This window comes from Syngnathus typhle, linkage group LG19 (assembly GCF_033458585.1).
Source record: "Syngnathus typhle isolate RoL2023-S1 ecotype Sweden linkage group LG19, RoL_Styp_1.0, whole genome shotgun sequence".
Taxonomy (NCBI): Eukaryota; Metazoa; Chordata; class Actinopteri; order Syngnathiformes; family Syngnathidae; genus Syngnathus; species Syngnathus typhle.
Window position 1 is genome coordinate 7954988 of NC_083756.1, and position 26768 is coordinate 7981755.

The 26768-nt window shown below is 39.9% G+C and overlaps 4 protein-coding genes across 5 annotated transcripts in view; 3 read left to right on the forward strand and 1 right to left on the reverse strand.

Annotated features, from left to right (window-relative positions):
- The first annotated feature begins 390 nt into the window (after positions 1-390).
- On the forward strand, positions 391-6270 carry pign (phosphatidylinositol glycan anchor biosynthesis, class N). Its single transcript, XM_061265255.1, has 28 exons — positions 391-617; positions 685-806; positions 881-979; positions 1075-1181; positions 1250-1374; positions 1469-1599; positions 1677-1796; positions 1912-1952; positions 2079-2138; positions 2260-2352; positions 2514-2569; positions 2671-2749; positions 2849-3031; positions 3101-3240; positions 3476-3575; positions 3654-3746; positions 3810-3901; positions 3967-4072; positions 4155-4263; positions 4333-4435; positions 4520-4622; positions 4756-4842; positions 4924-4979; positions 5144-5219; positions 5294-5367; positions 5454-5496; positions 5579-5631; positions 5720-6270. The coding sequence occupies exons 1-28, from the start codon at positions 391-393 to the stop codon at positions 5841-5843; spliced, it is 2802 nt and encodes a 933-aa protein (XP_061121239.1). The 3' UTR covers positions 5844-6270.
- LOC133144015 (centrosomal protein of 63 kDa-like) overlaps positions 1282-26768 on the reverse strand; it is a 70270-nt gene continuing 44783 nt past the window's right edge. Inside the window, exons 10-14 of the mRNA XM_061266363.1 lie at positions 19688-19772; positions 6848-6935; positions 4516-4608; positions 4345-4446; positions 1282-1327 (exon numbers count right to left, since the gene is read on the reverse strand). Coding sequence (XP_061122347.1) covers positions 19769-19772 — 4 coding nt within the window. The 3' untranslated portion in view covers positions 1282-1327; positions 4345-4446; positions 4516-4608; positions 6848-6935; positions 19688-19768. The remainder of the gene's footprint in view (positions 1328-4344; positions 4447-4515; positions 4609-6847; positions 6936-19687; positions 19773-26768) is intronic.
- Positions 6930-9635, forward strand: LOC133143416 (probable G-protein coupled receptor 141). Its single transcript, XM_061265259.1, has 3 exons — positions 6930-7119; positions 7301-7435; positions 7532-9635. The coding sequence occupies exons 2-3, from the start codon at positions 7427-7429 to the stop codon at positions 8459-8461; spliced, it is 939 nt and encodes a 312-aa protein (XP_061121243.1). The 5' UTR covers positions 6930-7119; positions 7301-7426; the 3' UTR covers positions 8462-9635.
- On the forward strand, positions 9764-16733 carry hnf4g (hepatocyte nuclear factor 4, gamma). 2 transcript variants are annotated; one of them, XM_061265257.1, is made up of 11 exons: positions 9764-9994; positions 13335-13500; positions 13658-13752; positions 14151-14257; positions 14323-14472; positions 14679-14766; positions 15071-15223; positions 15471-15520; positions 15658-15862; positions 15950-16069; positions 16164-16733. In XM_061265257.1, exons 1-11 carry the CDS (start codon positions 9964-9966, stop codon positions 16283-16285), a joined length of 1287 nt encoding a protein of 428 aa, XP_061121241.1. In that variant the 5' UTR covers positions 9764-9963; the 3' UTR covers positions 16286-16733. The 2 variants fall into 2 exon arrangements, with proteins under 2 accessions (XP_061121241.1, XP_061121242.1); XM_061265258.1 differs by having other exon boundaries at positions 15658-15844.

Genomic DNA, 26768 nt, shown 5'->3' on the forward strand with positions numbered 1-26768 from the left:
TAAAATAAAAAAAAAATCGCATTTAAGGATAATGATTTTTCTCAAGTTGAAACGATCATGTTGAATCTTTGATCCAAATCTATTTACGAGACGAGTCGAACTAGTTGTGCAACCGGATTTGGAGGTGCGTGTCTCCCATTCATTTGTTTATTTTATTTATTTTTAATGATCAATGACTTCTTATGTTACACGCAGCTGTGATTTAAAAGTGGGATTTCATTTGCAGTCATATAGTAAAACGAAGGATTACATAGTCTTAAAAAGTCACTGCGAAAACTGCAATTTGTATCTCCACTGTGTTATTAAAGAGGTGAATCGTAAATATATCGAATCCCCCTTCTCTATCCTTGCATTGCAGACTTGAAGTACGGTTGACTGTCACGGCTCAAAATGAGGATGATCACCTTTTTAATCGTGGGCCTGACAGTCCATGTCGTCTTCTTTGTGTCCATCTTTGATATCTACTTCACCTCTCCTTTGGTCCACGGGATGACACCCATGGCCACACCATTGAGTCCACCTGCCTCCAGACTGGTGCTGATTGTGGCTGATGGCCTTAGAGCAGACAGCCTCTTCACCCTGCATCCTAATGGCTCATCCGCAGCTCCTTACTTGAGGTTGGGAAGCAAGCAGAAAATAAAAATGACTTCTTGCGAGTGACAATTGTGGCTTCTGTTGTAACAGGACTATCCTTGAAGAGCGAGGGACTTGGGGTGTCTCCCACACCCGTGTTCCCACTGAGTCTCGTCCTGGCCATGTTGCTCTTATTGCTGGCTTTTACGAGGATGTCAGTTCTGTTGCTAGAGGTGTGTACTGTAAAGTATCGTGCCTGTGCACTCATGAGTATTCATGGCTAATAATTTTGTGCGTCTGCCATCAGGCTGGAAGGAGAACCCTGTGGAGTTTGACTCTGTGTTTAACGAGAGCAGACATACATGGTGCTGGGGCAGCCCTGATATTCTGCCCATGTTTGCTAAAGGTATGGCACATACTCTGTCGGGTCACGTTTGAATTGGATTTTAAATGTGCCGGATAGCTCGGTACAATTAATGCCCCCCCTTCACATACTTACAGGGGCGAGTGGAGATCATGTGTACACCCACACTTATCCAGCAGAAGAAGAGGACTTTGCCTCCACAGATGCATCCAGGCTAGACAGCTGGGTGTTCACTCAAGTCAAAGTATGAGAGCATTTCCAGTGTTGTTTTCTATTCCGACGAGAGATAATGATCCCGTTTGTTCCTTCTAGTCGCTTTTCCAATCAGCAAAGTCCAACTCCACCTTGATGGCCAGCCTGCTGCAGGATAAGAACGTCTTCTTTCTGCATCTGTTGGGTATCGACACAAACGGACACGCTCACAGACCAATGTCCCAGTCAGTTCTTGATTTGACTTTTATTAAGAACGATGCTCTCGTCGTCGTAATAAAGTGTACAACCTCATCCATGTATTATTTGTCTTTCATGTAGAGAGTACCAACGCAATATTGGCCTGGTGGATTCTGGTGTATCTGAACTGGTGTCTATAATTGAAGACTTCTTCAGCAATGATGGCAGAACAGCTTTTGTGTTCACTTCTGATCACGGAATGACCAATTGGGGTAGCACACTCAAAGAATATGGATATAAAAATGAATCTATTCAGATGTACTCATAATTCAAATGCGTGTTTTGCTAGGTTCTCATGGTGCAGGTCACCCCTCAGAGACGCTCACCCCTTTTGTGGCTTGGGGGGCTGGACTACAAGGACCCCACAAAGTGACCGAAGATCAACTTTACAAAGATGGCTATTTGCAAGGTGGCCTCCTAAAAAGCTATTAGGGGTCAAAGTTGCATTCAAAGTGTTCACAATTTGTTACATGCACCGTTTGAGGGAGCTCATGGATGCTTTGTTTTCTCCATTCATACCCCAGACTGGAAACTGGAGCACCTCAGAAGAGTTGATCTCAATCAGGTGTGGCTGACTTTATTTTATTGACTATGTTATAACCAGATCATATCTCGATGATAAAAATAATAACTTGTGCTAGAGAGATGTTACAATATGGCTAAAGGTTTGCTATATGTTTCAACGCTGCAGGCTGACATTGCTCCTCTCATGGCATCTCTAATCGGTGTGCCCATTCCTGTCAACTCTGTCGTGAGTATTGCTACTTTACTCATTTGTACATTTGGTTCTTTGCTTTGAAATATTCTCATGATGTTTTCAAAGGATTTATTTTTCTATTATTATGAATATGATGACATATGTGTGTCCTCAGGGAGTATTACCTGTTCTTTACCTGAACAACAGCGACCATTTCAAAGCACAATGCATGTACACGAATGCAATTCAAATTTTGGAGCAGTTCAAGGTGAAGTATCGTGCAGCTCAACTGTCAAGTTATTTGTTTGCACATGATCATTATTTTATAGTAGTAGTAAAAACAGCTAAGTGACAATGTTACACTTTTTTTTTTAGAAATGCCAATTGGAATATAACATTGAATTGTATTTTTTAAATATATTTTCTTAGATGAAAATGAAGCAGAAAAAAGAGACAACGTTGTCTTGTCTTTTTACCCCTTACCAGTAAGTACAATCATCTCAATTGGGCGTTTTCTTTTAATACGCCCCTAATTGCTGTTCCTCGGATATATATTGCAAATGTGATCTACTGATCTGTTTATCAGAAAACTGAGTGAGCCTAAGCAAGCAGAATTTATTCAGAAAGCAAGAATACTGCTTCAGCTGGAAAAGTATGAAGATGCTGTGAGTATCGCGGCCAAATAAAATGTTTACATTCAATAATACTGTAAACGTATGACGATTAAGAACGTAGACGCCTTGATGATTTTGTTCTTTTTCTAGATCTCACTCTGCCAAGCTCTGATATCCGACGCCCTCGAAGGCCTCGTTTACTACCACACCTACGACAGGTTTTTCTTGGGTTCCAGCGTGGTGCTGGGATTTGTGGGGTGGACCTCATACGTTGTCCTCATTATTCTAAAGACTCACGCAAGCCTTAACATGCATCCCGACATCCTCAAGCAGGTTCGTTTGAGTCCATTTACAATGACACAATGAGTTTCCAAGTTACATGTGAGACTTTTGGATTCACAGAAATCCGATCACACTTTGGCGAGGCTGTGCGTGTGTGTCTCGGTGGTGATCAGCATATTCCTGCTCATCCAGAGGAGTCCACTCACTTACTATATTTACTGCCTGCTGCCCGTGCCCATATGGTACTCTGTTTTTAAAGAGTGAGTGTCCTTTGAATAATATAAAGCCATGGTTCCAAATATTTATCATTTTCAAAAGAGTGAAAACAAACTATTGATTCCAAAATTAATAACATTCCAAATCTAAAGTCAAGTTGGCTGGCTGCACACTAATTTGAAGGCTGCTTATACATTGATAAAATTGAAAGGCCTTCACTGTGTTAGTCATTGCCTGTCTTCCATTGCAGAAATTCATAATCACAATTTTCCATTTCAGGTCCAACACACTAAAAAACATGATTCACTCAGCTCCATCCCTGCCATTATGGAAATGCTTTGGCTACTTTATACTGGTTGCATTCGGCATTGAACTACTGGTATGTGTTTTTTAAAACTCATTTACTTGACCTGCAATGAAGCGTCAAGATTATAAACCGATCCTCTACTGCCCTCAGGTGGTGAGTTTCTTCCATCGCGCTATGCTGACAGTGGGTCTAGCTGTCCTGTCTCTATGGCCGATGCTGTCAGGTCTTTTTGAGAAGGCTAAGGTAGGATAGATAGTGCTAACATGTCTAATTGCTTCACTGGTCACAGTGTCTTATTATTTCCAGTGGCGTTGCGTGAACTGGTTTCTCAGCTGCCTTTGTTTGGCTGCTTTCCCCCTGATGCCGGTTGTGGGAAGAGAGCCTAACATGCATCTGGTGTGAGTGTATTCAACTACAAGCACTATAATCAATCAAGAATACAAATAACAGGGTTTTTTCTTAGGATGTGTGCAGGTCTGCTTACTATCTTGGTATCATGCGGTTTCCTTTGGCCGTCACGGAACAGGACATCACTACACTTAAGGGATAAACAGCAGTTTGTCATACAGGTTAGTACGGTTAATTATTTTCCGGGCATGATTGTATTTTTGTTAATGCGGAAATGAGATGCACTTTAATGTGACTGAATAGATGCTGCATGTGGCCATGTGTGCATCCGTGCCATTTCTTACACACTCCAGCCTGCAGCAGAAACAGGGTCTGCCTCTTGTCAATCAAATTGTCAGTTGGCTCACATTAGGTAGGTAGCATGTGACTTTTTCTTTTTTTTTTTTTTCTTTCCCCAACTAAAACAAACTGCTTCGTTTAGCATCTTCCATACCTGTTCCATTGATGAGCTCCACACGCCTGTTTCACCGGCTTCTCAGCATATTCCTCTCGCTCACAGCCACGTACCTTCTGCTCAGCACTGGGTCAGTCCATGCTTAAAGAGAAAACTTTCATCAATATTCTTTGGTGCATAAACCATCAACTAACATGCATGGTTTCTAACCTAGGGCCGAGGCTTTGTTCCCTCCGGTGTTGTCTTGGTTGATGTTTGTGTGGATCAACATTGAACAGGAAGCCATGATTGCTGAAGGCAGCTCTGGAAGGCAAGAGGTATGATATGGAACACATTGGTTCAAGTTATATCGTTCCAAATGATTTTTGAGCCGAAAATTAGAACTTAATCGGGAGAAGATTTCAACAAACTATCTATGTAAGCTCAAATGTGTGATCTAATGTCTTCCAGCTCTCCACTATTGATTTCTCGGCCAACATTGACATCTCCAAAATTCGACAGCTGAAGTTGGATGACATCCGCCGATCTTATTTTTTTGTATCCTTAATGGCATTTGCAAGAATGTAGAATACAAGCACAAGTGCCATGTAGCCGTCCTTGACGTCATACTTTCCTCAGGTTTTTTTCATCATAACAGCTTTTTTTGGCACAGGCAACATAGCGTCCATCAACAGGTACGTATGATACGTGTTTTAAATGAGGGAATGAAGTTTGTCATATTTTGTGCAGCTAACAAAAAATATTTCAACTCTCATATTGGATGTCATTAAATCATGTCAAGTCATAAGACTTTAAATTTGGAATTTGTTTCAACTCTGTCTTTCTCCTTCCCTTTCAGTTTTGACCCAACGTCTGTTTATTGTTTCCTCACAGTCTTCAACCCTTTCCTTATGGGAGGGTTAATGATGTGGAAGGTGGAGTACAATGCTTTTGGATTTACTTTCTTATCAATGGTCACCACTAATGCCACCCCTTGTTTGATTTTTAGATCATCATTCCATTCATCATCGTGATGTGTACATTTGAGACCATTCAAGTTACAACGCAGCTGTCATCGAGAAGGTACGCCTTCTTTTTTTCCTCATTATGTTTCACTACAACACCTACTCTTGATATTTTACATACGTAATAATATTTTCAACCTGCAGCTTATTTCTCATCGTCTTGGTCATCTCTGACGTGATGGCCCTGGTAAAACGTTTTTGTTTTTGCATTCTGATGTAGTGTGTTTTATTTTTTATTTTTTATTATATACTTTTATTCTTCCCCACAGCACTTTTTCTTCCTCGTGCAAGACTATGGCACCTGGTTAGATATCGGAACAAGGTAACGTGATACTTCCAATCTTAGAAATTCTCACTTTACAATTCTCATCCAGATCCGATTCAATTGAATTTGTCTTTGTCCCGCACAGCATCAGCCACTATGTTATCGTGATGTCAATGACCATCTTCCTGATGTTGCTCAGTGTCGTCACGCACATGTTCACCTCACAAAGGCTGGCTCTGTGGCCGAGCCGCAAGATGCACTTCCCCTGAACAAAGCACAGCACATAGCAGCTAAACTAGTATAAATATTCAGTATTTATGGAATTGTACATGTTTCTACATTTAGAAATATGAATATCATATATTTAAGTACTTTGTATTCTGTCCTTTTGAGTACATCATCATGACATCACATATAGCTATTAACAAACCTCAGGTCTAAATTTTTGAAATAATATATTTAGTAGAATCATGAAGACTGGATTTCTTCCTTGAATAAAAAAGCCTGACCAAAGAAGTATACTATTGCACAAATCCAGAATGTTTTATCCAAAAGTTTTTGCATTAATAGTTGTTCAACTGACAAACTTGACTTGAATTAAACTGTCTAATTTGTGTTTTTTTAAATGCACACAACAAAAGTATCTTCTTTTGAAGGGTTTCTATATTTTGTCAATAAATGTATTTTTGTCGGGAAGAGTTTTCTGATGTTCTAAATTCATACTGTGCATTTATGATTTTGATTCTTGTGTGTTCTGAAAAAATAAATGAATGAAGGGACTATTGATTGTCAAGCAATTAAAAAAAAACATTATACATTCGCAACAGGATGTCTAATGTGGTTCACAAAAGTTAAGCAGCAGGTGGCAGTACTAAATATGGCGAAATACAAATGACACTCATGCCAACTCATATTGAACAGGAAAAGCTGTGAAACGAGGTCAACTAATCATAGTAGTCCTACCTTCTTAGGGTCACGGGTAAACTGGAGCCATTAGACAATTAAATCAACAGTGGTTTTGTATTCAATTAGAGAATACGTGATGTTTATTGACCAGAGAAATAAATAATTCGACATGATGTGTTACAATGGGCGGAGCGCTTACTCATATCAACTTGCCACATGTTTCACTTCTCTTTTATCTTCTTCCTAATCCAATACTCTTTGAAAATCATGTACATTTAAATTTGGTCAACTGTTGATAATATAAAAAAAAATAAAACATCCTAATTTGGATAATCTAGTATCTATTAAATCAGATTTTCAACTATACCTTGTATTTAGGAGGACATAAAGTCTCTGGCTGGGTTTGAGGAGGAAGCCGTCACTTCTTGTGGTTGGATTGCATCGTGTGGTATTGCCTGTTTGTACACACAGACACACACAACACACACACTCAGCACCCCCCAAAAAAACCCCACTCCTTCATTGGACTCATCTACAGCAATCTTTTCAGCATAGGTTAGCAGACAATCACTCGTATCCAAGCAGCAGAAGAAACAGATGTGAAGATCTCACGTGCTTTAACGCCTGATGGATCCAAAGGTATAGTTTCCTCCCCTTTATCATTTTGCTTTTCAGAACACAAATCAGATAAATACAGAAGTGATGACATCGATTCAGCGCGACTAACAAAAGAATGTTGAAGCGATGAGATTGATTGATTGATTCAAATCATGATGTACGATAGCGAGGCGAGTGAACGTCATGACTGTCTTCTTGTTAGTTTGCAGAATTCCACAAAAACGACGCAACTTGAAAAACCTGGATAGGGATTTTTGAATATTGGTGCAAATCTGTACAAAACATGGATAGAGGAATTCATTTTTTCAGCATTTGATGTCGGGGGGAAATGCAAAAGGTATGTGTCCTTCCCCCTTTTCAATCCATTCAATATCCAACATTGGTCAAAGCATCTTTTCCCACTAATCCTTATTCCCTTTTCATTTTCTCTCAGATGGCTTCCCAACCAACACACACCATTTCATCTGTGAACCTAACATCCGCATTGACCACAAGTCCCCAAAACAAAAGCATGGTGGATGAAGAAGCTCACCACACGCTTCTAACCATCATCTACACCCTGGTTCTGCTGATTGGCGCCACTGGCCTGAGTGTCATGATCCTCATAATGAAGTCCAGGACATTATCTGCCACCTCCATCGCTGTTCTCAACCTCATCTTCGCACACTTCCTTTTCCTTCTCACTGTGCCCTTCAGGATCTATTACCACACGGCTCAGCGCTGGACCCTCAGCTTGGGCTTGTGCCGATTGGTTAGCAGCATGGTCCACGTTCACATGTACATTACATTTGGCATCTACGTTGTAATCCTCGTCACACGCCTTCTGGTATTTTACGGCAAGGCCGAGCAGTGGATGTCTTTGCCAAAAATTTACGCGAAAGCTCTCAGCGTCTTAGTATGGTTGATCGTGTTAGTCATAGTTAGCTGCGTAATCCATTTTTCTTACGGCCAATCCGACGGTGACAGTAGACCCCCCGAGAGTCATTTTCAGTGTTTTAGATTTGGCATAAACATCCAATCGGTCAAGGTGATCAACTACATCATCAGTATGGTGTTCATAACGGTATCCATAGTGCTGATGGGCTTCCAAGCCAATGTTTTGTTGCTTTTATACAGGAAGCATCAGCAGCGATGGACGTCGCAACAAGACTTCGGGGCTCAGTTGAAGAGCCTCGCCTTCGCCATCATCATGGCCGTATGCTTTATTCCGTACCATATATTCCGACTCTATTACTTGGAACACGTTGAACTGCAGAATCTCAACGAGGTCTTTTTGAGCTTGACCACCTTTAACTGCGTAGACATGCTCACCCTTTTGGGGAGGAGGACTTGCTCATTGTGTTTCCCTGGAAAAGCTATTTAATCAACTCGCCTGATGACTCTTGTCATTTTCTGGTGGTGTTAAAAATCCTACATGAGCGTCAAGCGAATGAATTAGGTATCCCTTCTGTTTAATTCATCTTACCGTATTTTCCGCCCTATAAGGCGCACCTAAAAACCTAAAATTTTCTCAAAAACCAACAGTGCGCCTTATAGTCCGGTGCGCCTTATATATGGACCAAATTCCTAAATTTAAACTGGCCCGAAGCATTGTGTCATGAAATCAATCATAAGTGGCCCGCTGAAGACTATGAATCATGACTCAAAAAGACTATGGATCATTATTTTATGATTATAAGATAAGATAAGATAAGATAATCCTTTATTATTCCCTCAATGGGGAAACTCCTATGTTAGCAGCAGTACACGTAACATATACACACACACACGCATGCGGGGAAGGGGGTAAAAGATTTAAGTAGAAGGTATATATAATTAAAACTAAATAAAGTAATTTGTTCCGTCTGAAGTTGAAATAAAAAAGATAAAATGGAGAATGATTTGATTTGGATTAAAAATCTGACATGATGCATTAATGGTGCGCCTTATAGTCCGGTGCGCCTTATATAAGGATAAAGTTTTAAAATGGGCCATTCATTGAAGGTGCGCCTTATAGTCCGGTGCGCCTTATAGGCCGGAAAATACGGTACCTTGAGTTAGACAGAAACTCACATCATTTGGTTTTAATTGAAAGTATCAGTACAATAGAAGCATGGTTAACTTGTCTTTACTTTGTATGGAAGTTCAAAATAGTGAGTCTCAGATCTTCACACGCTTTTGACATAAGCAGTTTGTCAATGCTGAGTAACGCACAGAGAGAAGCCAGTGGAGAAACATCCGTTATTGCGGTTCTCTTTTCCTGCCTCATACAGTGACGTGATGTGCACGGTTTCTCATAACCCATTTTGATGTGCTGTAATGATGAACTTGTTTTTAAGTTTGGTTTTATTTATTTTTGTGTACAGAACTGCTATGTATTTGGAAAGTCACTCACCATAAAATTTCAAATTCTACATATTTATACTTCCCCTTAATTGACTTGTCACAACTCACAAATTGTTCACTATTATATCGTCTCACACTTGACTTTTGTATGCATAGCTATGGAGCTTGGCGGTGTTCCTGAGCATGACAAATAAATTGTTACTTTGTCACCATTGCTTTGTGAAACATTACCTCAACTCATCTTGGCTCTCTTACCTTGAAGTCTTCGCTTGACTTCCATACATGCACACAAACACTCACACCTGGTGATCGCTCTCCTTTTAGATTTTATGGCGCTTGGGTTACTGTTTAACATCCCCACCCATCTTTGAGTTTGTTTAGTAAATCGATCTAATGGCAGGGCTATGGTGGCGCCATTCAATGTGTCGCTCGATGAAATATAGCCTGCTCGCCTCTCCAAACTTGGCTTTTTAAACTTGTTGAATGCTGTCAGGCTTTCCTAGTTGGACTTGTTCACTGCCAGAGGACACATCTGGATAAATGCACATCCCAGACAGGCACAGAAATACAGGTAAGGCGCATTTGCTCCCAATCACTGAGATACAAAAACATCCCAAAAATATTTGAATCTTAGATAATGAATCTTACCAATGTCAAATCCAATGTTTTGCTCCACCAGCGCTCCTTTCAAGTATACTTAGTGGGACGATGCTGTCACCTCACATTGTTTTGATAAGGCACACGGTGTGCTCGAAACATCACGCGACTACTTTCATGTACTTTTCACAACATGGATGTCAGGGTGACAGACGATAGAGAACCTACAGCTTGCATATCATTCTCAGATGATAATTATTGCATATTTTTGGCAACAGATTATATATATATATATAGTTCCAGTTTTATTCTTAAGTGTTAGTATTTCAAAATGTGTGCAAAACAAAAAAAAAATAACGCAAGATTGCAATTTAAGGTTATTTCTCTAATCTTTGTAATTGAATATTAAAAATATTTCTCCATGAAAATACTGGACACAGAGCATAACATTGTGGTTAATGCAGTTTTAACGCAGTTTTGGGCTAAAACTGTGCTGTACTATATGATACTGTGCAAAAAGCTAAATCAACATTCAAGTGGGTTAACAACATATGCAACGATATGATCAATCCAAATCTAAATAGTGTTCACAGTCTTTTGACTAACACACGCACACTACCACGCATGCACTTGTGGTTGCCGACAGGTTTTATGGCTGTGTGAGGTTTACAAGGCGCAACAAATTTACTCCGAATTTTCCTGTTGGCCTTTGTGACTTATTTCACGTTAATTGTAAATGCAGCAACTATGCCAGAGGCTGTTTTTGCAGCTGAAATGCATAATACTGTACAAGTGACTTCAAACCGAATCAGATTTTATTACATTTTACCAAGTTAAACAGACTTCTCTGTATGCATTATGGCTACATACGGATTCCTGTAAACCTTTTTTTTTTTTGTCAGTGGTGTCGTTTTTTTGTAGGTGTGAACATTACGGTTAAGAGCACATTTTCACTCTCCACAAATGTGATGAGTCAGGAGGACTGAGACCGCTGCCTGGTTAAAATGTAATCTATCACGCTCTCTCTCTCTCTGCCTTTCGCTCTCTCTTTCTCTCTATCGCTCATTTCATTGTAACCAAGCAACGGTGCTTGACATGCACAGTAGTATCATTGCATGAAATACTAGGTATGTTAGCTTCCCCAAACTATCCCAAATTTGGCCTTCGTGGTGTTGCTCAATCTTTGTGAGATCAGGATAATAAACATAAAATAATATTGTCAATGAAACTCACTATATATAATCCATCCTTAGTATTGACAGTAGGTGTATTATCTTCTCTCACTTCCTTTCAGTCATCCTATCTTTACTCTCTACTGTCTTCGAGACAATACCCCAAAACGATGACCTTTGAGACACTGATTGGAGTCTTCCTTTGCTTTTCTTAACCAAAACGTTGAAACCGTGTAAAGTTGGGAAAACAAGTGTCGGCAGTGAGGTTGCTCTGTGAATTTCAAAGTGAAGATTTATGAACCGACAGTGTGTTTGTGGAAGGCTTTAATGGACTTATCAGTGTTTGGCTCTTTCAAAGAGCACCTTTATAGATAATATCTGCTGAGGTGGTGCTGTTATTACTCCACTATTGATTAGATTAGGCCTGGGGAGGACACACACACACACACAAGATCCCACATTCATAAATCTATGCACATCCTCATGCCTTTACGCATATTTTCCTGAACAAAGCAAAAGATGATGGTACATCACCCTAATCAAATCAAACATTTCATCGTCTTAAAAATATTGAAGAAAGGTGCGATTCCTTCCACTCTAATCTTTCCATCTATGTGATAAGTACAAGGGAGAGAGAGATAAGTATTGTACAATAAGGTGACAAGTCTTCCTCACGGCTCCTCCTCTTCACCTTGTTCACGGACCAATCACCTGAGATGATCGATCTTTTATTGAAAGCATTTCCTATGTCATCTATGGAAGATGTTAGATCAAGTAGACACAAGCAAGTACACATCAAAGTAGGAAAGAGTGAAAGAAGAAGTGTGAGGACAACAGGAATGAAGTATCCAGCTGTGAAATCTCTATTAGATATGGAAGTTGCCAACTACTGTGACTGTTTGGATCCTTCATACAGCACGCTGGGCTTTGACAATGCTGATGTACTTTATGGAGGAGGAGGTAAGTCTGAGCAACACTGTCGGATAGAAATGGTAGAGTCAACTTCTGCACCTCGTTATATGACATATTTTTTAGGGCCAAAAAGGATACAGTGTGTTTGTTCAAAGGGAAAAGTCAATGGTGCACACGCAAAGAACATCGGAATTTTTTTTGGGAGCTGCAGCTGAGAATGGAGTTGGAAGACTGTTCAGATGGCGAAAGCACTTTGAGCATGTTAAAGGCTAGCAGGCAAAATAGAGCTACTTCACAGTCATGAAATGAAATGAGTTGAACTAAGTGTGGTGCCTGTCAATATCATGTGTTGGATACATGGACACATTTTTACTGAGTCAGATATATTTGCTTAGACTCTCTCACTTCAAAACAAAGTTTGAAAGTAATCTTCAATAATAATCTAATAATAGTAATCTTGAATTTCTGAATGGCAACCGTAGGTTTAAATGTATATAAGGCAAATGAATTGCTTTTTAAAATGGAGATGATTAGAAAACTGATTACATTGTACCTTGTTTTGATTGCTGTTGTGAATTATGTTGATTTCTTTGATTGCACGAAACGCTGAGGATAGGGAAGACTAATAAAAATCAGAATTTTAATAAAGCTGAGAACAGTTAGGGAGAAATTGCATGGATGGCCATAAAAAATATTTGATTGACTGGTGACTATTTTCCTGATGAACACAGTACGTGTGATGATAAAAAAAAAAAAGTCACACAAATGACATCTTTCAATCCTCAGGTGATGTTCATTTCTAGTTGGGCGGACCTTTTCCAGGTTGCAAATAGCCAAAGCAATGATGATGATTATGGTTTTGTTTAGGGTGACAAAAGCGGCAGTGCTTATCGTAAGAATCAAAATGATAAAGGTAATAACAATGCGGAGATGACTCTGGAAATAAGGTTATCAACAAGAATGTTTATTAGGGCCACTGATTGAATCCAATATTTGCTGCTTCTTGTTTGAGTTTATTATTAGGTGTATGCAATACACAAAAGACTTGCTGGCAAACATACTCCAGGACAATCTCACATCTCTACTTAGGAAACTTTTCAAGTTCCGACAGACGCATTTAATATTTTCCATCAATGAATGCTTGGTTAATAAAAACACAAGAGGCTATGGGGTACTAAAAGATTTGAAAAATGTTCACCACTCAGTACTGCATTTTTGTATATTTCTCAGAAAACATGCCAACAGATCCAAGTTTATCCTGTCCGGATGGGACCAACCCTAACTGCGCCATCTGCGGAGACAAAGCCACAGGGAAACATTACGGCGCCTCCAGCTGTGACGGCTGCAAAGGTTTCTTTCGGCGCTCCATACGCAAGAGCCACATCTACACTTGCAGGTACACACAGACCATATGCACAAAAAAGAACCGAGGTGCAATTTGAAAACATCTACCTCCATTCCACCAATCTCATTTCTATCCAACACAAGATGTGGATGGCAAACATTAACAGGCCAGTTGTAAAGGGAAAATTTCAATTGTTGGTCACACGCAGGTTCAACAGGCTGTGCGTCGTTGACAAAGACAAGAGGAACCAGTGTCGTTTCTGCAGACTCAACAAATGCTTCCGAGCTGGCATGAAAAAAGAAGGTAACCTATTGTGTCTGGCATCCTTTACATTGCTTAGGACAACTAACCATCACGAAAAAACAAAAAAAAATATATCTCCTCAATGCAGCAGACTAAAATGGCTCAATCCAAAAAGCTGCTTCAAAATGGCTGAAATGATCACAGCCATAAAATAGCTGATTAGATGCATGCGTGTGTGCGTTTACGAGGTGAATAACCTTGGCACGGTCTTTTACGACCCCTAATCATGTGTTATTCAAAGCTGTTGTTCTGGATGGCAACTGGTTAACGTTTGACTCCTCTGCCAGCCTCTATGACTATTCTCCTAAATATTAACTGCCCGACCTGCTGTCTGCTCTCATCGAGGTCCCGTTGACACGGAGAAAGGGGTCATGGTTTATTTCCCATTCTCTTTTTAGCTGTGCAAAATGAGCGGGATCGGATCAGCTGTAGAAGAATCGTTCCAGACCCTCAAGACCTTCCGACCATCACAGTTTTGGCCCAAGCCGAAACCCTTTCTCAACAGGTGCTCATCAAGCTAAACCTCCAAATAAGCAATATACATGAACATGACTTCCTGTTTCTATCCAGATCAGCACCCCAGTCGGAATAGCAGACATAAGAGAGCAGAAGTCCGCCACTATTGCCGATGTGTGTGACTCTATGAGACAACAACTACTGGTTTTGGTAGAATGGGCCAAATACATTCCATCCTTTGGGGAACTACCACTGGATGACCAGGTAAGAAGACACACATTTCAAATGCTGGACCTCAACCAAGCCTCTTGTTTGTAAGAACCTCGTCAGCCGAGCACTGGAAAGTAATATCAAAAGTGATGATTAACCAGAAAGTTATTAGCATACAGAAACGGAATACTTCTCCTTCCTGGTTATTAAGTGTTGTTAATGTAGGAACCAAAGGTTTCATTGTTTGTGTTTGTCTCCAGGTGAGCTTGCTCAGGGCTCATGCGGGTGAGCACCTCTTGCTGGGAGTGGCCAAAAGGTCAATACCATTCAAGGACTTCCTGCTTTTAGGTAAGTGGCTGCGAGAATGTCATTTGGTTCATGTGATTCTTCACTGAAATGTGATGACTGATTAAATGTTGTGTTTGCTGAGCAATGATTTACCAAAGGCGCTCTGCTCTCTCTCTCTTTGTGACTTCAAAAAGTAGAAATGGTATAATTCATAGCTGGGGCATGTGGCAGCGTCATACTGTAAACAGATTTGTCACCAACCTACTTTGAAGGGTTCTCCGAGCCTTTCACCTTTATCGTACCTGGGATCTTTCAAAAGGGTCATTGACACCTTCAACGATTATGCCAATGTGTGTATGTGCAGGGAACGGTTGCGTGATACACAAAAACAGTCCAGAACCTGAACACTTCCGAGTTGCAAATCGAATTCTGGATGAGCTGGTCAAGCCTTTTCAGGAGATCCAAATCGATGACAATGAATACGCTGCACTCAAGGCTATTGTTTTCTTTGACCCTGGTAACGTATTATGGTCTGAACCTAATTTTAATAATAATTTGGATCATTTTGAGGTGGCACAATATATCTTTAAAATGAGAGAAATAATGAGGTGTCTAAATATACATACAATAATCTTTTCTTCACATTGCCAGTCAGCTAATCCTTAATTTGTTTTCATGTCCAGAATGAATCATTTCATAAATTCCAGTCATATGTCTAAATCAAAACTCTATTGATCTTATCTTGTCCCCTCCACAATCTGCAGATGCAAAGTCTTTGCGGGACCCTTCGAAAATCAAAGCCACACGTCTGCAAGTAAGTGAAGCTTCGGTTGCGGTTTATAGATTATAATTAAAGACAAACGAGTGGGTTTCCTTAATAACACACAACCTGTTGTTGTTTATTCCCAATACAATTTTGAATGCTAAAAGAGTTGGCATAATGGGTTGCAGGTTCAGATGAGTCTGGAAGACTACATTAATGACCGCCAGTACGACTCACGAGGCCGTTTTGGGGAGCTCTTACTCCTCCTGCCCACCCTCCAGAGCATCACCTGGCAAATGATCGAACAACTCCAGTTCATTAAACTTTGTGGTCTGGCCAAGGTCGACAACCTGCTGCAGGAGATGTTGCTGGGAGGTGACAATGCATGCCGACGTAAATACCGCACAAAACTGATCATGTCTAATAATTGACCAATTGGGGTCTCTGTATTTTTCTTAATATTTTTAATTCTTTGTCTAGGCTTGCCGTCCGAGAACACACACCTTCACCATCCATCACACCCCCAGCTAACTCATGAACCTGTGACTGGACACACTCTGCTCATCAGCACCATGCCTATTATACACACTCAACAAATAGGTAATGCAAATGCACATGTAGGAAGTCATACGAAAGCAGAACAAACATAAGAGCATCCAAATATCAATAATAAGATATTTCTCTGGTCCTGCAGCCGCTCCAGACACCCCCATCCCGTCACCTCCTCAAGGTCAAGCCCCTGAGATGTACAAACACTTTCCCCAGCCCATTTGTCCTGCAGCCAGTCCTTCACCTTCCGCACAGACGGAGCCCTGACATTGGATCAGTGTCTTATATTATCATGCTTTGGTCTAAATCAAATATGTAAATCACTACCCGAGTATGTGAGGTTAAACTAGTCCAGTGGCCAAGATGCAATGCGCTGCAACATTTTAAGTGGATTGCACCAAAGGACCAAGAAACAAATATTTCTGTCTACTATATTTAATAAAGCACTTGTCCTCCACTTGACTGCTGACAGCAAAAGCAACTTGGCCAAACTCATTAACTTTTGGATTAATCATTTACAGTGTACATAGAAGAGTGTAAAATACTAATACGTGTTGATATATTCTCATATTTTATACGTTTCTGTATATAGCAAGGGGACTTCCGGTGATGTAAATACTTCAATTAAAATGTTGAAAAACAGAATTACTGTTTATTGAATTGATATTTTGTCTTTCCTTGGAACCAATGTACATATTAATTTATGTTGTGGAAAAAAAAGCCACTCCCTCAAATATAATAAAAATAATAATTGTATACAATTATGATTATTAATACTATTATATTTTGGAGTAAAAGTAAACAAAGGGTTCAGATTTCTGTAGAATTTTATAGCGTCATTTTCCGTCATAAAAAAACTAACTTATTCGCAAAATAAAAATTCACTTTTACTTTATGCACTTCTGTATTTTCATTTTACCAGGAACAATATCCGCAGAAATATAATAGCTTATTGATACAAATGCGTGTTTTTTTTCCCCCTATGTCCAATAACACTAAGGCAATGTTTGCCCATTACTTCTGGAAGAAAAACACGATATACAGTTTGTTCCCAGGCTATTGAAAGCTCACTGCTGAATGACGCTGTTGATATAAAATCTAACTAGTTTCCTTCCATCATTTATTTGACACATCCAGGCGAGGTCTAAAGCCAAGCTGTAATGTAAAACATTCATTCCTGCTGAACCTGAGCCCAACTGGACTTGCAGTACTTTTAAATATGTTTGTCCAGATAGACACAAATCCTATTGTAGCGTGCATTGGATATAGAAATGTGTGTGTGCTTTCATGCACTGTGAATGAGTCCAGGGGATAAAACCAAGAGCTCTTCTCTGTATATTGTTGTGTGACTGAGAAAAAAAACAACCACTGAGGTTATTTATGGCCATCTAAAATCAACATTGGCAAAATCCTCCATATCAACTTCATAATGGACACGCTGCCTGGCTCAGGTCAAAATAACCTCAAATCACAATGGGACGAGGTGCGCATGTATATATACTGTATGCTCCCGCCTTCAATTTATTTATGTGTGCTGGTGCATGAGCGAACGCTGTGTGTTTTTGGAAGAGTGTATATACCCAGGGAACTTTAATCAAAGGCACAGTGTGGAGATATGGGGGCCTCGTCGCTCTCTTCTTCCTGAGATAAAACTGTGCGTTAGCATGCCAGTCACATATCTCATCTGAGAGCCTCTCTCTCTCTCTCTCTCTCCCTCACTCACTCCCACCTCCTCCAGCACACCACCTGAGGAGGATGTCAAGATATGGCAATGGAGCAGCACAAGATGGACAGGAGTATAGGAGCTCTTAAAATCTTCAATTTATTGATGTCCTAATATTTATGTCATTCATGAACAAATAGAATCTTAGGAAGCTTTATTTTCAAACCTGTATGGCATAATGCATGATCTCTATTCAATTGAATGGTCAAGTGTAAATTAAAATAGCTACAGAAAGCTTTGAAAAAGGGTAAATGGAGTAAATACAATAAATTACATTTTTGGGACATTTCTTTTCTCATCAGCCATTGAGTACTTCCACATAACCACTAGATGGCAGTGCAAGTCTTTGGGCTATATGCAACTTGACCCTTTTCATGGATGTTATAATGCACTTTATGTCCTTCAATTTACATTTGGAGTCAAATTCCGAATTAAAATTTCTTATAATAATAATAATGAGTATTATTGTTTTGAACAGGACATTATGATCTTATATTTAATTATCATATACTGCCAAAAACAACTGGTAACGTTTACGGACAAGTCAGTCAACAGATGCAAAGGTGGCTAAAAATAGGTTTTAAAACAAAATCATATCCTTACTGCTAAACTGAAGAATACATGCATGTATAAATATTACACTCATTTTCCCAACACATAGGAAACAAATACATATTCGTTTTTGCATGCATAGAAAAGTACACCTACTACATAGTTTTCCAATTCAAAAATGAATAAAAAGACGACATAGGCTACGTGCACTGGAGAATATTAATCTGAAATGAATGGCATGTGTCACCGAATTCAGATTAAAGTCAGAGATTGTGGCCTAGCATTCCTCACCGCTGCTTTTACCCATAATTCCTCTCTGTCTCCAACATATCCGAAGATTCACCGTGCAGGAGACAAGGTGAGCCTCTTGCTTCTACCTCTGGAATGAATTTCCACCTCTCTTGAGTGATTTTGTGTGCCTGATGTGTGTGCCTGTGCGCACACGTGTGTGTGTGTGTGCTTTGTGATTATAGCAGCGGCTGGCTGAAAGGAAGTAAAATACAGTGACAGCTTCATTTCCAAAGCTGAGTTCACATAAATGAGGGATTAAAGCAAGCAAGGAGATTCAGGGCTCACCTCGGCCCCAATGACTGCCTCCCTCGCTTTCCGTCCATCTTTACTTCCTTCTCTTTTATTTCTATTTTTCCTACGGATATGGAGCAGACTAAAAAGGCCAGTGAAACACATAAGCCACCACACACACACACACACTGAGCAAGGGGAGGGAGCGGAGCTTTCTGGGGTGTGTGCTGTACATCATGATGATGATGGCGACCAGGTTAGGGGAATGAAATTAGGGGTTAGGGGGAGGCAAGGGTGTGTCTGGTGGGGAACATTAGGGAAATGAAAAAGGGGTGGACCGCTGGCGGCTTCCGAGACGCAGACTTGTTAGAATAAAGGCATATAAAAAAAGACAGGAGACGGAGGAGATGACAGGGTGGACGATAAGATGAGTGGTGCCATAATGAAAACAGTCCTGTGCACCCTGAGATTACATGGGGAAGGAGATTGGAGAGGGCCGGCCGCTGGTGGGCTCGGAGAGGGGATGGGGGAATTAAGGGAGGTGAACCAATTGAGAAAGATGGCCACTCGTTTCCAAGAAAGCACGAGTGAGCTAGATAGGACTTCATTTATGTAGAAAAAGAGTGGATGCCCTTTGACCTAACGTTTCATTGGGACTGATGATCGAAAAATGCGAAAGAAAAGAAAAAGGCCAAGTTCTGGATACACCTGCTAACTCCACTAAAACCTCATCATACATTTTTGCACACTATTCAATTTACATCTCAAAGTAACGTCTGAAAAAAGATTTCAAGTGCGACCACCATAATGTCATATTACCGTTGATTAAATATCGGAAAATACAAAAAGTGGAAATCAGCGTTTGCTCTTACAGTCGGTGGTGTACTTGCTTGTCTCTCACTCCAAACACGACGTTGGTCAGAATATCAACAAGGTGCCACTGGCGAGCAAGACTACCTGAAAAAAAAGAGAATCGAAATTAGAAGTAGAAGAAATCCATCCATCCGTTTTCTACCGATGACCGTGAGGCGGACCGCCGACTGCTCGGCCAAACAAACGAGGCATATTTTGAACTCAGGAGGTTTAATCTTAATCAACATTCTCCTAGACTGGAGATAAGAAAAGACCTTTTGACCTTTATTATTTCCGGGCTCCGTTTTCAATGAAAGCAGAGATCAGTCATATTAAAAAAAACAAACAAAAAAAACAATACATATTGAAAGGCGGTAAAGAAAGGGGGAAGAGAATAGATGAGGTATTATAACGAAGGAGGACGAAGGAGCCCCACCACTCTGAATGATAAGTGTCTCACGCACTGCAGGTTATGGGAAGTTCACACAAACAAATGATTCCCATTTGCCAGAGGCGAGGGACACAATTGAGATGGGGGTGTGCGGGAAGAAGGGGAGCGGGCCTCGAGGATGGGGGAGGGGGGGGTCTGCGAATCAGGGAGGCTTGGTTTCAGATCGCTCCATCTGCATGGAGGAAACGTTTACCTTTTTACTTGGCCAATGTTTTCATGGTGCTTTAACCAAAGCACCTTCAATCCAAATAATATTAGGGACCCCGCAGTGTCACGACAACTTGAAACACGGTGAATAACTCGAAATGTATGCCGAATGGGTTTATGTGGGTGGGCCGGATTTTGATGCAGTAATAATGGTTCTTGAATACAACCGTTTTTGGACAATAGACACCATCAAACAATCGTATAAAGCGATACACGCTGTTTTTATGTCGTTATTTACCTTCATGGGAGTTGCGACAAACTATATATAGAATATACACTACCGTTCAAAAGTTTGGGGTCACAGAATTGTTTGGGTGACCCCAAACTTTTGAACGGAAGTGTATATATTTATTTAGATAATTATTTATAGATTATATATATAATCTGTGTAAAAAATCTTAATATATATGTATACCAATATTCATAGATTATATATAATCTTATACAAATATAAGATATAATTTATAATATTTAATTCATAATATTTTATTATAATAACATTTACACTACCGTTCAAAAGTTTGGGGTCACCCAAACAATTTTGTGACCCCAAACTTTTGAACGGTAGTGTATATATAAAAAATATGTAATAGAATATATATAGTATATGGCTATATTTTTTATAAAGTGTTTGGAAGTCTGTCACAAATAAAGGGACAATAATCCACAAGCATGATTCTTGCTCTGAGCAGGAAGCGGTGGAAAAAAAAAAAAAAAGGCTTTTAGTGTATTCGAAACATCCTCTCGAAAGTATGAGCTGTCTATTGTCAGTGGCTGACAATCAAAAGAGGAATGGGGGTCACTCTATTTTCCATGTTGAGCAATCAGGCAGAAATCCATCACAAGAGCGGCAAAGACTGCAATTTCCTCATTGACAGGCGCATCAGTAGGCCGTAATGTGATAATGCAGTCGCCAGACACCTCAAGTAACGTTTCTGTTTTTGTCAACTAGAAATGTATTCTTCTCCTTCCAGTGGCACAACAGTTGCTATATGCGACAAGTTCAACTCCGAGCATTTGCTTGATGGGGACCTATTTGGGAATTAAAGTGGCCCTCCGCATCGGTGTACTGCAAAAATTTTAATTAGATGATTGAATTATTTAAATCATTAAAATCCCCTATTGCCTGAGCTGGATAAAGTCTTTAAAAATCCTCCTTGGAGGCATTTTTTTGGTGTCTTGAATTTGCTTTTGTTGTATATAGACAGTGATTTGGGGAAAAAAAAATGGCAGATTTACCACACATGGCTTCCTATCCTAATCAAGAGCTTTCTCAACTCCTATTTGAACGCCACACATGAGCGAGTCCTTCAGCAGGATACCTTCACACTGTTTGATGAAACATTGTGTGCATGTGTGCGCACGGGCTCACAAAAGCTCAGCAACCCCTGCAGTGGAGTGGTAAAAGATATTAGGCGCCAATTGCAAAACGATTGCAAAATGTGACATCCTTAATGGAGAAAGATTACAGTGTGCTGTGCAACATGACTTTGATTTGAGCTGCATACATTTATTTTCCCTGGCGCAGACAGGCTTCATGGACGGCTCCTCTCCATTTTGCCCTTTGTGTTTGCTTGAGCAAATGCAAATTTATGTTAACACAAATTGATAAATTTTTGAATTTAAGCGAGTGAGACACAAAATGTCCTTTGCGGCAATTATTTTTTTACTCTGGCTTTTATTATTGTATTACTCTTGTCAGCTTTTAGAGAAATTACTTTTTTTTTTTTTACGTTGGGAACTCATTTGAACATGTTAAGAAACGTATGGACAACATATTAGAAATAAATCTGCAGTGTTGCTATGCTAATGAATGGAAGGGACAAAATGGCAACCAAAAATAGACAAGGTGTTGCTTTAACTAATTTGGGTTCAGCTTGTCAAAATGCTTGCCTTATTACTAATCACTGTTTAAAGTCATAATAATAATGATAATAAAGTATTTGAAGCACGTTGAGCACAATAAGGTTGCTGTGCTAATGTGCTAATCATCTTCTCACCGTCCTGTTGGAACAGAATTTTGCAAATATATTTGATTTAAATGTATTTTTAAAAAAAGTTTTGAATGTTAAACAAATCATAAAGAACAAAAGACGTTATAGTTTGAAGTGTATACTATAAATATATTAACTTTCAGGCCACACATAATTGGGATATATTTATATTTAGAGCAAAATACTCCCAGTGGATACATTTCTGATCATGTCAAGTTTATTGGGTCTTTCTTTTCCACAAGATCAATGATGTTAAAACGGTCTTCTCAGTGAGTATAAAACTTGAGCTACCCAGGTGAAGAATCCAATAATTTCTCATTAAAATAACGACATCATGTATAGATCAGAGTATGCCGAGAGACAAACCCGCTGGGTGAATGTGAATCAAAGCTTTACCTCTCATTAAAAATAGAATGAAATAAATAAAGTCACCATCAAAACCGACTTTCGTTCCGACGGTGTCACGTTTAGCGCTGTGCCAGGGGAGGAGATGTCAAAATAATAGTCCCCTGCTTCAGGTCAAACAAAGTAGTCTGGAATCCCAGACTACTGGAATCCATCAGAAATCCAGATTGTGAGCAGGACCAAAGCACGTGGAAGGTCCTTTATTTAGCTAATTCTCCTCCATTTGAGATGTACATATTTCTTCCCTGCTTTGATAAGGCCTCGGGGACATGCGTGTTTTAATTAGACCCGAGCAGCCTGGTTGAACAGTTCACAGGCAACTTTGAACATTTTTGCAGAGAGCCTGTGTCGCTCGGTGACAGGCGCGGCGGCGTAATTAGTGGCATATGTGCATTTGCATACATGCGCTCGCTCGGTGACATGTTGCATCCCATTTGAATAAGTAGACATGTTTCAACGTGATATCCCCTCAAGTGAATACATGAATATGAGCTGCTAATTATACCAATCTTGCAAATGATCTATTTAAATATTAATCCCCTTTCATTTTGCATTGTTTAGCTGCGAGCTCTTGTCCGTCAGTGAGCTATCATGTTTGTTTGTGTCAGCTCCACCTAAGCGGCGCTGGGTATTGCCCTGTGAGCACGCGTGGCTTTTTATGTACGTGTGCTCATCTGGGCTCCGCTGGTGCTTGGGAGTATGTCAATTGTCAATTTTACAGGCATAAAATGAAAGGCAATCATTGAGGGCACTCTATATGACAGGTTGCGGAACTGGGGAAAGATTTGAATTCGACAGGAAAGTTTCTACGGTGCTTTTGAGTTTCTCGTCACATGTTATCTTGTCTTTTTCTCATCATCCATCCATCCATCCATCCCTCCCTGCAAAGCATATATATGGACAGGCATGAAGATTGTTTTTGACGTGCTATTGAATGTCACAGCAAGCAGAAGATGTTGATTAGTCTATTTTCTTGCAGTGACAACTACTCAATCACAGCATGTGCCTGGTCAATTATTCTATGTCCATGGGTACTTTTATGCGAAGATGAGTTTCTGTTATTGACTCTCTTGATAGGACACACATGTTGGTGAAGAAGCCATGGAACTTTATGAAGATAATCAGGTCGAGGGAAAACTTTCTTTTATCCGTTTTATGAATTCTAATCTGGCCTGAAACAGCAGTGACCCATTCTGCGACGACTCCAGGCCTGATGAGACGGGATCAATTAGAAAATAACCTTATTCCAAGTCTTCCAACAACAATTTTGAGGGATAATACTTGGGTTTGAAACAGAGCTTCACGAATAAATTTAAAGAATAGATTCAGGTTTCCTCAAAATGTATATAGCTTGTTATTTCCATGATTTCTATCATTTCTATAAATGTTTAATCGCAGCAGCATTACGTTTGTAATCTTATTGTTTCTTCACAATTAGAATAAACAAATCAGATATAGGGCACTGAAACTATAACCATGCAAAGGAATGCATTGTGCAGGATTAATTCATCCCCTTGAAATCTAATTAGGGTAATCGTCTAACACTAGCAGATTATACAGGGATTATCTAGGAAATAAAAACAAATTAACACATTCAAATTGCTTAACATTATATTGTAAACAGCAATTGTTAATACGTGAAGTGTATCTGTATGGAGGAATAATCCATCATTTTGGTTATCTGAATCATTTTGGGGTTATATGTTTTGAAGCTGCTTGCAAAATCGAACTCCTTCCTTTTCAGTGATACTAAAACAATATAATTGCGCTTGTCTCTTTTGCGCTAAGTGCGCTGGACAATGAAAAGGCTCTGTACAAAGGCAAGGAAGCCTGATGAACACTACTCATCCCTAATTGCATGCTAGTTTTGATGTAAGGCAATCATAAGGTCATCTGTTTTAAGTGGATGCCTTGGTTTGATCCATCCTTCTGTGGAGTCTTATCATCAGCTACCTGGTGTGATTAAGTCAGGCTTGAAGAAGCAGAGAAAAGCAGGATGTGCTTTTAATGTTTCTAGATATGGGGGGTGGGGGGGGGACACAAAAGACCTGTCTGGCCTTGAACCGTGCATCTGGCTCTCGTCAATCAATCGCAGCGGCGCAAACGACGGGATGTCGCTTCCTTCAAACTCATTAAAATGAGCATGCGGGAACACACAAACGTATCCCCTTTGCAAATTAAGTCGGGCTGTCCTAATTGTTTTCGTGTTTGCGGGCCTTTCGACAACTTCACAAGGCATTTGTTGTGGCTTGATGTATGCTTGCAGCGCCTGGGGCGATGCTTTTTATGACCATTATTATTCAAATGAGCTAGAAATGTGTTTTGAAAGTCCTAAATCATTGAGCATGAATGGCTACTCTGGGCGTTTATAAATGACTTTCCGCACAAGCAAACCTCCGCCTGCTTGCGTTGTTTCGATGAGCTTATTTGACGATTTGAGTTGTGTCAACAGAAGTTTTGTCACTTGTCTGCTAGCGTGACATGTGGTGGTGGAAAGTTTGATGAGATATTTCACTGTCTATATTACTAAATAGCCTATAGAGGATGTTGGAAAACACATTTTATTTAGCTGTTTAAAATGTCTTCAGAAGATTTTTGTTGTTGCCAATTTAGCAATTCTAAAATGTCGGAGGTTACGGAAGGTTCGTCAGTGCGTCACTGATAACCTTCTGTTTTGCTGATGCTGCCGGGTACAGAAGTGATTTTTAGCCTGAAAAGCAAAGACGACCTTTGGCAAATAATCTTTTGTGGCACACCTTGGTGCGTTGGTATGAAAGCACGGAGAAATTTTTTTTACCTGGATCATTCATTCGTTCAAATACTTTTGAATGCATTTGAGAATACGTTCGAATCTTCCCGTTTCCGCAATGCGACCTACTTCAAATTAAGGGCATCTAAAAATGCTGTTTTGACATTTCCCTTAATATTGCCATACTGATGTTAGTAAAAGTAGCCATTCTTTTATCTATCATACACACATAAGAAAGAGAACAGGTGTCAATGGTGAATGCAAAGTAGAAAAAGTTCAACTTCCAACACAAAGACTGACTTCAATTGAATACCCCCAGTGGAATTACATATATATTTTTTTTAAAGATTATCACCCTCTTGCGACTCAAGAAGTTAAATCAGAAACAACTCTTATCTGTGATGAGATGTGCCGTGTAGATATTTTTATATCAGCAAAAACTCCTCAGAAACAATGTACAACACACACACACACGCATGCATGTGGAAAAGATGGCAGGCCAGTGTTCAGACACACACACACACACACACACACACACACACACACACAGCACATCTTGATTAGGTTTTCATAAAGTCTGGAACTATGCTGAGTCTGTAATTGACTTTGACAGCAGAAGCCTCCATGTCCTATGGCTATGTTAAACGAACAATTTACATCTTCATTTCAAATTCTACATGGATAAAAAGCTATTAATTACATTAGTCTGCAAGAGTCATTTCGACTGTGTGGAATATGTGCGTGTATTTCTGTCCGCGTGGATATGCAACGTCCCTGCAAATATACACTTTTGCTCCTTTCTAGATTAATTCTGTCCTCGGGCCAAAAAATAGCCACAGTGCTTCTGTGGAGATGAGTTGATGAACGTGGAAAAAAACTTTACTCATGTATATGGCTTGGGTTGGTTGCCAACGTGGAGCTTGGCTAGTGCTATGCTGCTGTTGTTGTTGTCTTTTTTAAATATTTTGTATAATACTCCAACTCATCGTGGCTGAATGGCGAGTTAGTTTTGCACGAGAGGGGACGATGGATTGAAAATTGTGGAAAAGTCACCTACTGCATGAATGTAGGTCTTGAAGCTAAACTAAAAAATAAACCACTGTTAACCATCAAACACAGCAAACCTTTCATGCTCTCTCCTAGAGACAAGTTATTTCCCCCCCCCCGGAGCGAAAGGGGAGCTTGACCAATAAGTAGGGGAGAATAATTGGAAAAATAATTTCAGCTTCACAATTAATTCAACTACTGCCTGGTCAGAAAACAGACCTTGGAATTTACCAAGTTGGCCCTTCTGT